At 42.4% G+C, this 14,967-nt stretch overlaps 1 protein-coding gene across 2 annotated transcripts in view; it reads left to right on the top strand.

Moving 5' to 3' along the window:
* Positions 1-14,967, top strand: part of LOC126241509 (rab GTPase-binding effector protein 1) — a 204,743-nt gene that overhangs the window by 131,734 nt on the left and 58,042 nt on the right. For both annotated transcript variants that reach the window (XM_049948012.1, XM_049948011.1), the window contains exons 8-9: positions 7,661-7,786; positions 10,330-10,550. In XM_049948012.1, the coding sequence (XP_049803969.1) occupies positions 7,661-7,786; positions 10,330-10,550 (347 nt within the window). The remainder of the gene's footprint in view (positions 1-7,660; positions 7,787-10,329; positions 10,551-14,967) is intronic.

The raw sequence follows: 14,967 nt of genomic DNA, 5'->3' as shown, positions 1-14,967 counted from the left end.
TTATCAAAAATAAGGCCCAAGAAACGGGACTGTGCTAAAACATCGAGGCCCTGGTTGCCTAAATAAAGTACTGGATCAGGGTGAATTGTGCATCAATGCCAAAAATGCATAGCCTTCCTTTTGGAGGGAGAAAACTGGAAGCCGTGGGAGATGACCCATTAGATGGCGCCTTAGATGTGGTGTTAGCAAATGCTACCAAGTGGGAGCTGCATCAGATGCAAAAATTATTACATAATGACGGGGAAACCAGAGGCCCAACAGACGTTATAAGCCCATTGATGGTGACAAGGAAGATTGTGACACTTAACACAGAACGCTGTAGGATACCATTCTCCTGAATCTGAGGGGTGCTGAGTGAAAAACCAACTCTAAACTGGAACAGCTGGTGGGATAGAAACTCGTGGATAAAAATTGGAATGGGGCCGCAAAAGCCCCAGTCATGAAGGGTAACTAAATGTAATGGCATCAGGCCGTGTCATATGCCTTATATAGGTCTAAGAAGACTTCGACAAGGTGTCGACAATTAGAAAAAGGCTGTCGGATTGCTATTTCCAATCTGAGCACATGGTCAGTCGTAGATCGTTCTTCCCGGAAGCCACTCTGATATGGGGACAAAAGGCTCTGAGGTTCAAGTGCCCAAGATAACTGGAAGCTAACCATCCTCTTGAGCAATTTACGAAGTACATTGGTCAGGCTAATCGGTTGGTAGCTGTCGAGAAACATTGGGTTCTTCCCAGGCTTATGTACAAGGATAACTATGCTGTCTTGCCATTGCTAGGAGAAGATATCCATGGGCCAAATGTGGTTGAAAACCCTGAGTAGATGTTGCATCTGGGTAATGTCCACATGTTGAATCATCTGGATTGTGTATGGAATCTGGGCCTGGGGCCTTGTCATGTGAAGAGGAAAGAACCTGCAAGAATTCCCATTCAGTGAAGGATTCATTATATTCTTCAACTTCTGTGTTGAAGAGGCAAACGCCACCAGCTAGGAAACAGCGCTCCCATCATTCCTTTATACTCTGCTTAATAAGACAGTGAGCCTTAGCATGGAGGCACTTAAAAGCAATAAGGTTGGTTTGTGGAGGGTGTTATTTAAATCATTGCTGTGCCCATACGTTGTCGTGGATAGCAACTACTACATCCTTGGTCCATCACAGGGGTCACTGTTACAAAGTTCATCATGGGGTGACCAATGTAGTGAATCCATGAGAGTATGAGAGGAGATCATGAGATCAACAGCAAAAAAAGGTGCCATAAGCAACACTGAAGAGAGTAGGAGAACTGTCGTTAAGGAAACACAAATCGAAGTCTGTAATAAGTTGGTCAATTAGAAGACCACTATCTGTCGAAGTGGCACTCCCTCACAAGGGGTGGTGTGCATTGAAATCCCCGAGGAGGAGGTATGTGGCTGGGAGTTTTTGTATTAAGGTAGCCAGTTCAACTTGACTAAGTGGCCTACCTGTATAGACGTAGACATTGCAAATGGTGATTGCTGGGGTCATTCACACGTGTACTGCTATTGCTTTCGGGTTGGTACATATGGAGATCCAGTCACTAAAGACATTGGTGGTAAACCAAGGTGCAGATCGCACCAGATGCTATCTTGGGGCTGGCACAATTCTGACAGAACACTCAATAGCAACAAAATTAGGAGAGTAGTCATCACAGAGGTGTGTTTATTGAAGAGCAAGATAGAACACAGATTAACTACTTTCAGAATAAGAGGAAACAAGTTGTATTTCCAGTAGGTGACAGTAATATCTGTTGCAATTCCACTGGATTATCGTGTGGCTGGAGTCCAGGTTAGACATAAAGGAGCCAAGGGAAGGTCATGTCACCGGGCCAGTGGTAGTCACTGATGAGGATGGGGTGATAACCATAAAAACTAGGTCTGATTTGGAATGAGAAGAAGGGGGACAAAGCCCCCCCAGGATGCCAGGGAAGCCTCATCCTTGGACTTGTGCTGCTACTTCTTCTCCATCAGGGGGATGGAGGAGATGTTATCATTAAGGGAACAGGTGGCAGTGATGTCTGGATTGAACAGAGAGCAAGCAGTTTTGGGCCCCTCAGAGCATAGGTCCCTTGTCCAACACAAAGGTGCAGGCTTCTTATCTTGAGGTTGCTGGGGCGGGGCGTTCAGAGACGGGGCTCTGTCCCTAGCACGAGCCAGAGAAGAGGATTTCTTCTCTGTCAGAAGAAGAAGAAGAAGAGGAGGAGGAGTAGGAAGAGCAGTTGCTTGAGGAGAAGGGGTAGGAGCCATTGGGGGAGGGGCAGCTGGGGTAAGGAGGAAGTGGGAGGAAGGGAAGATGTAACTGGGGCAAAGGTAGGTGAGAGATTCAGAGGGAAGTTTGTCAAACTTCTTCCAGGCCTCAAAGTTGCTGAGATGGTGAAAGATTTTTATTTTTCCACTCCCTGTGTATTCACTGGACACAGTGATGACCAGGGAGAATGTAGACAAGAGCAGTTTACACAGTTAGTCGGTTGGGTTCAAGGGATCCTGACATAAAGAGGGCAGCCACAGTCACCACAGACGGGAGTGGCATCGCATAATGAAGACATGTGGCCGAACTTGAGGCAACAGAATCAACACGTGGGAGGTGGAATGAATGGTTTCATGTTGCATCTGTATACCACCACCTTGACCTTCTCGGGGAGGTTATCCCCCTCAAAGGCCGGAATGAAAGTGCCACTGTGCCTACGCGTGGACACGTTCAGGGTACCAGGTAGAAGGACTGGTGGCGCACGTAAACACGTTCAGAGCACACAGGAACAGGTACAAAGGCACTCACGTTAACATGTCCAGAGCAGTTAAAGGGTTAAGGCCTCTCTGGACATACTGGATGAAATGAGTGCCATGACATTCCAGATTAGCTGTAAGTTCATCATTGGACAGGAGGAGGAGGTCACTATGGAAAATTACACCCTGTATCATATTGAGACACTTGTGAGGAGCAATATTCAGTGGGATGTCTCCAAAGCATTTGCAACCAGTAGGAAGGCCTACTGGCTGGTTGAAGTTATCTTTATACCGAATGAGATGGCGCATTGGTTAGCACATTGGACTTGCATTCGGGAGGGCAGCAGTTCAATACCGCATCTGGCCATCCTAATTTAGGTTTTCCTTGATTTCCCTAGATCTCTTGAGGCAAATACCGGGATGGTTCCTTTGAAAGAGCATAACTGATTACCTTCCCTATCCTTCCTTAATCCGAGCTTGTGCTCCGTCTCTAATGACCTCGTTGTAGACAGGACATTAAACACTAATCTCCTCCTCCTCTATAAGGAGAGAGCCAGTTCTCATCTTGCTTAAGGACTTGATTTCACTAAACTTGTCCACAATGTGGTCATTAAAAGAAGAAGAGGTTTCATGGTGGTGAAAGTCTCCCCTTCAGTCCTGGTACAGACCAGGAACTGTGGAAAAGGATTTGCCCCAAGCTGGTGGCCCTAGCCCTCCTCCCATGGGGTAGCCGGGGGAGGGGGGGGGGGGGGAGGCTGGGAAGGCAGGATCAAGAACTGAGGCATAACTATTCCTAGGAAGAGATGAATCTGCAGAAGAGTGGCCAGAGAGTGTAACACATTTCATGAGACAAATGTCCACCCTGGTACCACCCACTCTGATCAGTGACTCATTGCCCAGAGTTCCAATGCCCCAAAAAGATAGGCCAGCATTCTAGGCTTTCACGGGGCATTCACAGTGCAGGTACTAACAGTGTGATCCCTGTGGTGTGGCCCGGATGGCTACATAACAGCCCCACACACGGACTGGCTACCGAGCTGGTGATCAAGCAGAGAGGCAGAAGGGCTAAGGCGATGAGAGGGTGGGGGGGGGGGGGGCAAGGGAAGGTGGAAGAGGGAGAGGAGGAGGACGAGGAGGAGTGGGAGAGGAACCCACATCAAAGATGCTAGGGAGGGAGTTCTTCCCCATCTGGATCATACTTCAGTTTTCAAATTTAGAGATGGAAGTCAAACCGCCAATGGGGACCAAAAAAGAAAAGTCGAAAAGGAGGAGGAAAAGCACACAAACCAAAACCACAAGACGAAACAGTCAGGAGGATAGACGGTCTGATATAAATATTAACACCAATAGAGGGAAAGGAAGGGGAAAAGGAATAAGGACAGGGAGGGAGAAAGAAGGGGAAGGTAAAGCAGTCCAGAAAAGAATCAAGACTCCAATAGCTTGGGGGACCTGTGCGAGCCCCACATGTACCCACAAAAGAATTGCAGGCCCCCTGGAGGCTGGACATTTCACCAACTTGTTGGGAAGGTGGAAAAAGCTCTACACTTTCAGGAATTTCCCTCTCCACCTTCCTGGATATCAAGTGTGCTTTTAGCAATAAGACCATCGAATCGATGGTTAGTGCTGCAGAAATGCATGGCATTGAGATCACCATATAAAAGTGGATTAAGATCATGCTAAGTAGAACAAATCAAACAGTGGAAACTCCAGATTGTAATATCACAATATTAGGAAGTAAATAGATTTCCATTGCTACTCACCATATAAAAATGACTGATGAGTTGCAGACAGGCACAATGTAAAGTTGCAGACAGGCACAATGTAAAGATTGTCACACAATATAGCTTTTGGCCTAAGCCTTCTTCAGCAAAGGAAAAACACACACACACACACACACACACACACACACACACACACACACACAAAGCAAGCACTTCACACATGACCGCTACCACCTGCAGCTCCACTAGAATGCAACTGTTGTTTGAATAGCAATCTGGAATGGGGTGGAAAAGGGGGAGGGATAGCAGGGGATAGCAGTGGAGAGAGACAAGAGTGCTGTCTGGTCGGGCATGCAGGGACTAGATGGTAGCCTGATGAGACTGCCAGGAACTGTGTCAGGAGGTGGGGTGTGGTAGGAAAGGCAGGGAACAGAAAAGGAGGGGAGCGAGGAAGGGCAATTGAAAGGCGGCTGCATTGTCAGAGAGCAAACACAATTAGGATGAGGGGATGGGAATTGAGAGGATGTTACAGGACAGAGGGGGGCCAGGAACTGTTGGGTGGAGAGTTTGGGGACAGTAGGTTACTGTAGGTTGAGGACAAGAGAGAAGTAGATCACCTTGTGGCACAAAATGGAGCTGAACGTGACATGCTTGATTTCAATGGCTGCTTTACAATGCAGGCCATTTGGAACCTCCCGCTTTTCTGGATTGCACAAATGGGTTTTCCTTATAACACACTCTGTGCTGCTAAAATAATCCCAACCTCAACCTACATTAACCTACTGTCACCATACGTTCCCCCCAACAGTTTCTGCCCCTTCTGTCCAATCACCACCTTCTTCTTCATGTCCCCCACCCTCACTGTGTGCCCCCCTCTGCCAATGCACACATCCATCCTTTCCCCCTTCCACCCCCCTCTTTGTACCTGCTCCCCATTTTTCCCCCCACACCCCACCTCCCAATGTTGCATATAGCCATCTTCTCAGGCTGCGATCTAGTCACTGCACGCCCCACCAGGCAACTCTATTCTCTCTCCCCACATACACCGCTATTCCTCCCCCTTCTCCATCCAACTCCAGACTACTACTCATGTGAAATTCCATTCCAGTTGCAGCTCCCGGTGATGTTTTCTTTGCTGAAGAAGGCTTTAGCTGAAAGCTATAATGTGCAACAGTCTCTTCATTGTGCCCGCCTGTAAGTCAGTGGGTCACCTTTACAGTGAATAGCAAGTATCATTTTCTAATATTGCTGATATTCCCACCTCGAGTTTCCCCTGTATGATTTAATGTAATGCCTTTTCTTCCATCCCACAACCCTGTGTTGTTTTCCTTTGTTCCCATTCTCTAACAAATTCTTCTCCTTAGTGTCCATTCTCTCTCTTCCTTCCTATGTTTTTCTGTTGCCTTCCAAACTGCACATGCTCTTGACTTCCGAGCCCCACTGTATCATTATGAAAAGGATAGATTGCTACTCACCATATAGCAGAGATGCTGAGTCGCAGACAGGCACAACAAAAAGACTAGTAAACATATAAGCTTTCAGCCAAAAGGCCTTCTTCTGAAATAGACAACATAAACACAGCTGCATTTGCATGAATGTGTGTGTGTGTGTGTGTGTGTGTGTGTGTGTGTGTGTGTGTGTGTGTTTTTGTTTGTTTGTTTTGGCTATTTCAGAAGAAAGCCTTCTGGCTGAAAGCTTACATGTTTACTAGCCTTTTGATGTGCCTGTCGATGACTCAGCATCTCCACTATATGATGAGTAGCAATCTGTCAGTGTGCAAAACTGGATTTTTCACTTTTTGAGGTGACAGTTTAAATTGTTGAGATTGGTAAGTTGAACCAATTAAAGGTTTTGTTATGCAACCAACAACTTACTTTTTATTGTTGTTATAAATAATTTTTAAATGAACACATTGATAGAGTCTAGATAATCAGACAATTTGTAGGAGGAGTGGCTAATAGGAAATATTTCCAATTTTTTCATGTTTGGAGCTTTCAGCTGCTAAGTGCTAACGGATGCAGGTGAAGGCAGTAGCCATCTGTGAGAGCTGTAAAAACTGAGGAATTCCCATAGATGTTTACAAAATTGTGTTAGGTTTTTAGTTGGGATAGGCGTGCACTGCTGTTATGCTCAACCCACTTAAACTATCAGGGGTCAGCTTGCTGACTCAACTGAAGTGTGCCCTACAGATGGCTCTTGCAGTCCAGATAGCATTGTTGAATAACAGCATTTTGTCCCTGGCTGTTGCATTTATTCAGAATGAAAGAAAACAAATTGATATCAACAATTTTTGTTATGGTATATGTGTTTGTTTACCAGTCACTGCAACAGATAACCAAGGATTCGGCATGCGAGCCATGCCCTGGTTCGTATGCCATAGCGTTCATCCTGGCTGCACACATCCTACACCACCACACCACACTACCTGAGTGGGAAGGGGGAGGGGGGGGGGGGAGACGGTGAGTGCAGTGTATTTAGATGGCACACAGTTGCACTGCATATGACTTTGTTTTGTGTTACTAAACAACATAGATCGCAAATGAAACAGATTTTCAGTATTATTTAATTATTTTTGGTTCACTGAAGAGGGAGTACAATTTTTGTCTCGTACAAACTGTTTGCATATCGTCAGGTGTAGACAATTTGACACATTTTCACACTCAAATTGTCACTTAATTTTGATTTATTTAGTTTTGTAATTGAAAAGAGTTCTTTAACAGACAGATGTTCATCCAAATTTTGTAACACTTTTCAACCTTTTTATGGAGACATAGGAACTCTACCTTAGAAGAGTGATGTAGACACCTTGTCCTTAAAATGCGAATGACATTGCAGATAAATCAGTTACATTTGTACCTGCACAGGGCACTTTCATTGAAATGGCAAATGGTCTCGAAAACAGATATAAGATTGACTGTGGCTTCAGAATCTATCCTTGTAATTCTTTCAAGGCAAAAATGAATTCTTCAAACCTTGCACATTCTTTAATGCCAGTGAACTTAGGGAACTGGATAATGTAAGTATCTACTTATGAGATGCTGGCCCTATAAATGGAACATAAATAATAGATGATGTCGTCAACCATTTACTTTTAAGGTTATTTATGAATTCTACTTTGTAATTATAAAATGCAGTAATTATATGTTGACTTACAATTAATATATTTAACAAATTATCTAACTTTTCTTATTTCGTTAAAGAGACAAATAAAATGAACAGCTCTATGTCATCTCTGCTGAGTTTAAATGAGTCCCACTGCAGCTTAACCAAACAGAGCCCAGATTCACATTCTCCAGCACATGATGAACTGACGAAATCTATTACAGGTAAATCTTCTTGTAATTTGTTAGCATGCTGAGTTTTCTGAATAGTTGCAAAATCTCATGGCTGGCAGTTTGCTTTATGTCTACTAATTTTACACACTGTCACATAATAGTTTTAATGGGGACATTGGTTAATTTTGTTGCTGTTGAATGTCCAAGTTAAAGGATAGAGAAGAGGCCTTCTTTTGTTTGTAGAGAGGGGAAAAAGTATTCAAGAATAAGTCAGCAATCAAATGACAGTGGGGGTAAAATATATACTTTTCTGACACTCGTGTGAAAGATGTCGGGTTTGCTTTTAGTCTCCATTTTGTTTTAGATTTCTGTAGATCCAGTGACTTGATATTGTTGTTTAGGAAGAACAATATGAAATGAAATTATGGTTTGTGGACAGTTGCTCTGTAGCTAAAAGGGTGAAATTCAACGGAATTACAGTTAAACAAGGGAACATTTGTGTTAATATCTGTGGGAAACACTTCAATCAATACAAAGACTTTTTTATCTATTACCACAAGGCAAATGAATGACAGTGCTTCTCATTGAATGTCATTTTTGTTTGAATTTTGTTAGCCTACCTTGGTGAATTAGGAGGGAGCTGCTTTCATGATGTGGTGTAGCTTCCACCACTTGCAGTGATAGGTAACTGCATGCTATGTCTTACCACCACCCACAGCAGAAAAAAATTGTATCCATCAAAAATAAAAGTGAGGAAATTTCTGGACCAGTTTACATATTTAAGAAGAAAAGGAGACTACACACCAAACAACAAAGTGTTTTGTGTGTGTGTGTAGTTTTGTTGTTTGTAATCTAGCTCAACAAAGGAGTTATTCTGAAAGCTAGCAAGTCTCCCTCCCTCCCTCCCTCCCTCCCACCCACCCTCATACCTACATGCCTCTTGATGACTCAACACTGTGGTGAGCAATCTCCTTTACTCCTAAAGTAAGAACAGAAGTGACAGGTAAGTAAGTTAAATGCTTCTCTTCTACCATGTGGGGAGTACTTTTTGCCATCTGGCCATTAAGCTTTTCTATTGCAGTAGCAAAAGAGTTAGAAACATACAGATCCCACTATATTGTCAGTATAGTGCACTTTCTAGGACTTTGATCAGCCATGAGTCCAATGTAGTTAAGATCAGTGAAACATTTGTCATGTACATCTCAGACAACAAAACAAATCTTTGTTAGCAGAGCTTTTAAATGAATGCACTAAATATAGACTGTTAAAGGAAATCCATGTTAGCTAGGCAGCCACTTAACATTCAAAAGAAAGATACAAGAGGCAATAGGGTGGTTAAGCCATCTGTCCACATGAAAAATTGTCTTGGCTCCCCTAACATGCGCAGCTGTAAACACTTCTGCAGAAGGCACGCGTGACAATGACTGGTCAGAGCTGCCACTGGACACTGTGGAACAACATCCATCACAGAAGCAGATTCCTCCTGTTTGGTTGATGTGTGTCACTAAAATTACAATCAGCAAAGAACCTCAGTTCCTCTCCTCCCCACTTCAAAAACCAATCATATGTCAGATATTCTTACTGCTTACTTTGTAATATTATAGAGGCACGACCATTCAAGTTAGAATTCTCCAGTAATATTGCATACCCTTATAGCAAGCTTTTGCCAAAGAGACCAAAATGTTGGTTGACTTTTTACAGTAAGTTGTTGTCTACAACCCAGAAGATATTTCTGCAAGTAACGGAGGTCTAGTTTTCATGAAACTGATTTTTATTTCGAATGCTATCAGAATATGTAAAAAGATATTCTTCATGTGGTTGGTCCATCTTAAAATTCACGTTTGTTTGCATGTCCTGCAGTTGTCTTCAAAGAACAGATTCCTTTTCTGCATTAACTCTTAGAAAGTCATTATTTGTGCAGGATTCTTGTTTGAGACCATTGCAGAAAATATTATAATATAATTCTGGCAGTGATGTTGTCCTTCACATTGCAGCCAGTCTATGCATTGTTTAAGCAGACCGTTCATGTAAAGTATTAAATTTTCTGCCCAATTGAAATCACACATAGGCACACACCAGCATAAACAGTGTGACACTAAATACTATGATGATGATGCCTTGATTATATTGCGCCCTCTGTGCTGGCTTTATTAGTACATATGGTAGTCAGTGAAATGAAGAATGGAAAAATGAACCTGACTTTGAAAGCCATTCAAAGAAGCAGCAACATATATATCAAATTTATGCTGTCATGTTTGCTGATTGAAATTCACCTAGCAGGCCACACACATGTATGTGCACATACACAACTGCATGTCCTCTCTTCTTTCCAGTATTAGCTTTAAACGTTTATCTTCTTTCTGTTATTACCCACAAACATTTATTTTTTATTTATTTATTTATTTTTTTTTTACTTTGGAGCTTTTTCTCTGACACAGAAAATTCTATTTGTTTCATTGTTTACGATCCTTGTTTTTATGGGCTTTAGCATGGGTGAGTACTGTCTTCTTTCCTTTTGTTTGTATAAGAAACTTACTTACATAACCATCCTGTTCAATTTATTTCTTATATACTATTAAACCAAATGCTTTCAGATGCTCAATCTGAAGAAAAACCGAAACATACCTGTGATATGTGTGCTAATTATGAAGCACAATTAGTGCGATCTCAACAAGAAGCAAGGGAATTGGAGAAGAAAGTTGCTGTTCATGAACGTTCTTTACAGCGCTACCGAGAAGACCTTTCTAAGGAGTCTGAATTCAGAAAAGAAATGGAAGAAAAGTGGAATGAAAAGAAAGAAGAACATAAAACACAAGTATGTATCGTCGGAAAGTTCAGTATTATTTAATTTTTCTTGGTACGGCACTTACTAGTCAATCAAAACTCTTCACAGTACAGTATTATTAAGAAGTATCCTCCTTCTGCATTCTTTTTATGTAGTTGTATCTCATTTAATTTTAGCTTAATGGAAATTAAAAATAGATGAATTCAACTAACAACAGGGCGTTGTAGAATTGAGTATTGTCTCTAAAGGAGGCAAGAAAATGAGTACTGCTGATACAGGTATAAAAGTATACAGAACTATCACAGTTTCAGGAACGAAAAGTTATATCCTTGGGGAGGATAGTGATCGGTTGGGGAGGTTTAAAAGAAAGAGCAGGTCATGTGTACCCCAAGATAAGAGTTGGATGTTGTGAGATTGTGGGAGACAAAAAATATTGTTATTTTTGTGAATTTCACAGAAGTGTGGACCATCTGGAGAAAGGTATCTCAAGCAGCACAAAATGCATCTATTGTGTGCAAAGCCCTGAGGCCCCTCAATAAATGGAGTAACAGCAGCATCACACCATCCAACATTACACAGTATGGGAAATAGTCTCTCTTGGGTAAGATGGTGAGGGGGATGTTGTCATATCTGTAGTATGTATCTTTAAAGTTGCAATCTGCAATGGAGATATTGCACTGTTGGTACTTGAGCTGTGAACTCCCTCTTTATGCTGTACATTAACCTGCCTGTCGTGCATGGTACGTTGGGACTTGGGGAAATGGATGCTATTCTAGGAAGCTGAAAGGTCTGCTCCATGCTGGGTACCAAAATGTTATGGCTCATGAATACAGTAGGTTTACCTACAGAGTGAGCACAGTGTATTGGGTGTGTCACAAACATCGAATCGGGTTTGTCAAGTGACTTCGGTATAACATGATTTGTTTGCATTTTGTCGTATGATTAAAGCTTTAATATTATTTATATTTGTTCTTTTTTTACACATTTACATATTAGTAACAGCAGTGCTGATTAGTTGTTACTGATAGGTTGGTAATCAAAACATGTCAGAGGAGGATAAGTTAGTTTTCATTGATAACTACCCAAACGTCTAATCATAGTTTTACTAGTAAAAGGCACATTATGTGTTGAAAAATATTCAGACACAGTCTAGTAATGTATTAAAATTGTACGACTAGTTTATGTGAAATGTTTATGTTAAAGTACAGACATACATTTATGAGACAGATGTGGTACTGGAAAGTCATTGGTGCAATATAAATATTGGCCAGAGTAGCAGTAATAACTCACTGAATAGATGAGTTGATAAGTTGAGGATAGGCACAGAAGAAGACTGATAAATTTGCTGGCTTTAAAACAGTGACGTCCTTCAGAGTTAACTACAAAATTCAAGTATACCTTCATGGATACATTGTCACAGCTAGCTACAGTGTGTCAGCACTTTAAGTTTGATGGGTTTTGAAGTGTGAAGTGAGTGGGGGAAGAAAGAAGGCGGAGAACAGGAGAGGAGTTGGGGAAGGGTGACCAACTGCTTAGAGGGGAAGACAACAGGCATGTGGAATAGAAATGTGGTACTGGTGAGCTTATTCTGGCTGTAGGCAGTGGGAGTTGTGCACATTGCACAGTGACTGGGAGGGCTAGATTGGAAGGTGGAGATAAATTGGAGGGATGAGGACAGTGCAAAGAGGAGTGTTGAGAGCAGGATGGGTGAAGCTGGGGTAGATTAGGATGTATATTTGGGTATGGAGAGGGGCCTAGCAGATATTGAGACAAGAGTATTATAGAATTGAACAATGTGCTGCAAGGACAATTCCCATCATTGTAACTCAGGGAAGCTGGTATTGGGGGTAGGATCCAGATGGCATTTTTGTGAAACAGCTAATGTAATTAACAGTGGCTTGCTCTGTAATATGTTTGACCATTGGGCGGTCATTTCCATTCTTGACCAAAGTTTGGTGGGTGGTCATTCAATCGGATTGACAGCCGGTTGGTGGCCATGCCCACATAAAATGTAGTGCAGAAGTTAAAGTGTAAATGGTGTTTGCTGTAACTGGGATAGGATGAGTCTGTGATGGAACTGGATTAGAATGTGCTGGGTGGGTGCTTAAGTCAGCTCTAGCACCTCCATTGGAAGTGAGCATTAACAATGTAAGGCAAGATCTTTACAAGCAAGATTGTCATGGGTCTTGCCTAGACAAACATGCTTTATTCTGTTAAAAGTTCTGTACTGTGGGGTGAAGTTCAAAAAGGGCTTGGGACTGGTCTAACACTGTGTTGCAGGAAGTGGCAAGGACTTGGCCCAGTGTAGCTCATGTGCCTTGTGTCATTGACTGGTGTGGCAAATTCTGGATCATCTGGAGGGGATTACCCATGGTCCTGTCAATACCAGTGTGTGTACCAGATGGCAAAGGAGGACATTGGCAGGCTACCACCTTAAAACAGCAGTGGCTAGTGAAGCAGCTTAACTTTGCCAAGACTACAACAACAAGTCTTTGTTGTCACCTGTTCTTCCGCAGGGCTCCTGCTGAACAGAACTGTTTCACGCAATATTCTTCTCGCATTATTTCATCTCATTAATTTATTAAGTAGGGGATTGTAGTATATTCCTAGAGTAGTAATTTAAAGCTGGTTCTTGAAACTTCGTTAATGGACTTTCTCGGGCTAGTTTATGTAAATCTTCAAGAATCTGTCTGTTCAGTTTCTTCAGAATCTCTGTGACACCTTCTCATGGGTCAAACAAATCTGTGACCATTCATACCACCCTTCTCTGTATACGTAAAATATTCCCTGTTAGTCCTATTTGGCATAGGTCTCACACACTTGAGTAGTATTCCAGAATGGGTTGCACAAGTGATTTGTAAGCAGTCTCCTCTGTAGACTTATTGCATTTTCCTGGTATTCTACCAGTAAATTGAAGTCTACCATCTGTGTTACCCATACACTTGGGGGTTCCACAAATCCCTGTTTGTGTCATGTTGTTCATTCACCAACTAAATTCCTTCAGAAACATGTAGCAATTTCAGCTTACATATTTGGCTGCCATCTGCTGTGGACCACAGGGAAGTTCCATCTATGACAGCCTGGTTGCTGTTTACTTGCTATTTTCCAGCTGTCTCTTTGATTCAGTTGTTACACCTGTTACAGTTGTTCTCCATGGACCAGCATTTCCGGAGGGCAAATGGTAAGGCTAGGGCTTCGAAGAAGCAAGCCATGCAACATGCTAACTAACAATTAATGGTTAGCTTCCACAAGGACCTTTTCTTAACTTTACGGTTTGCCTTTCTTTTCATTAACTGCATTTTTTTATATGAATTGTACACAGAGGCTACACCAGTGCATAGAATTGATCACAGATACAAATAGTCAGTCCCCAATCAAATAACTTCACTCTGACCTTGACGCCATATCGTTATACTTTTGTTGTTACAGCACAGAATTGTTACAATGCTTTTGAGTGGGCTGTCACACAAGGGATGGCCTCCAGTTGGTATATTTCAAGAGGAACTGCATGTCACTAGTCACTACAGATGAGATAGCCATGGGTTGTTTGGCTGTATGGAAGAGGCTTCTTGGTATGGAATGGGTGGCAGCTGTCGAAATGGATGTCCATATCAAACCTACCAACCACCAGCAATATCTCCACTTCGACAGCTGCCACCGGTTCCGTACCAACAAGTCTCTTGCATACAGCCTGGGCACCCATGGATGTTGCATGTTAGTGACGAGCAGTCCCTCTCTCAATATGCCAAGGGTCTCACTGAAATCTTTCACAGACCATACCGAGCGAGGTGGCGCAGTGGTTAGCACACTGGACTCGCATTCGGAAGGACGACGTTTCAATCCCGTCTCCGGCCATCCTGATTTAGGTTTTCCGTGATTTCCCTAAATCGCTACAGGCAAATGCCGGGATGGTTCCTTTGAAAGGGCACGGCTGATTTCCTTCCCCATCCTTCCCTCACCCGAGCTTGCGCTCCGTCTCTAATGACCTCGTTGTCGACGGGACGTTAAACACTAATCTCCTCCTCCTCCTCACAGACCATAATTACCCTCTTACTTTCTATATACAGGTAAAGTGCCAAGTACTTTTGTTAGGTACTCATTGTTTTCACCATTGACCATATGAAAGATTTTGAACTGTCATTGGTAGCACTTAGGTGTGCTGTTGAAAGTTTATCTTGTAGAAACCATAGAAATAATGGTAGAATGTATTCATTCAGTTAAAAAATATTAAGAAGTTAACAGAACTTTGAGTGTGTTGTGTAGAATTCAGATAGACAGGTAGTATAGCAAGCAACATTTTAGTCTGAACTTGGAGGAGTGTTGGAGACAACATTGCGATTTTTCCTAAGGCTTTAGTGTAATGATGTCTATACGAAATTAATATTTCGCATGAAAGTAGATGTACCTTGTGTGAGCTTTAGGAGGTTTCTATGTTCAATGAAATATT

This window comes from Schistocerca nitens, chromosome 1 (assembly GCF_023898315.1).
Source record: "Schistocerca nitens isolate TAMUIC-IGC-003100 chromosome 1, iqSchNite1.1, whole genome shotgun sequence".
Taxonomy (NCBI): Eukaryota; Metazoa; Arthropoda; class Insecta; order Orthoptera; family Acrididae; genus Schistocerca; species Schistocerca nitens.
This window is presented reverse-complemented; position numbering and strand designations above follow the sequence as displayed.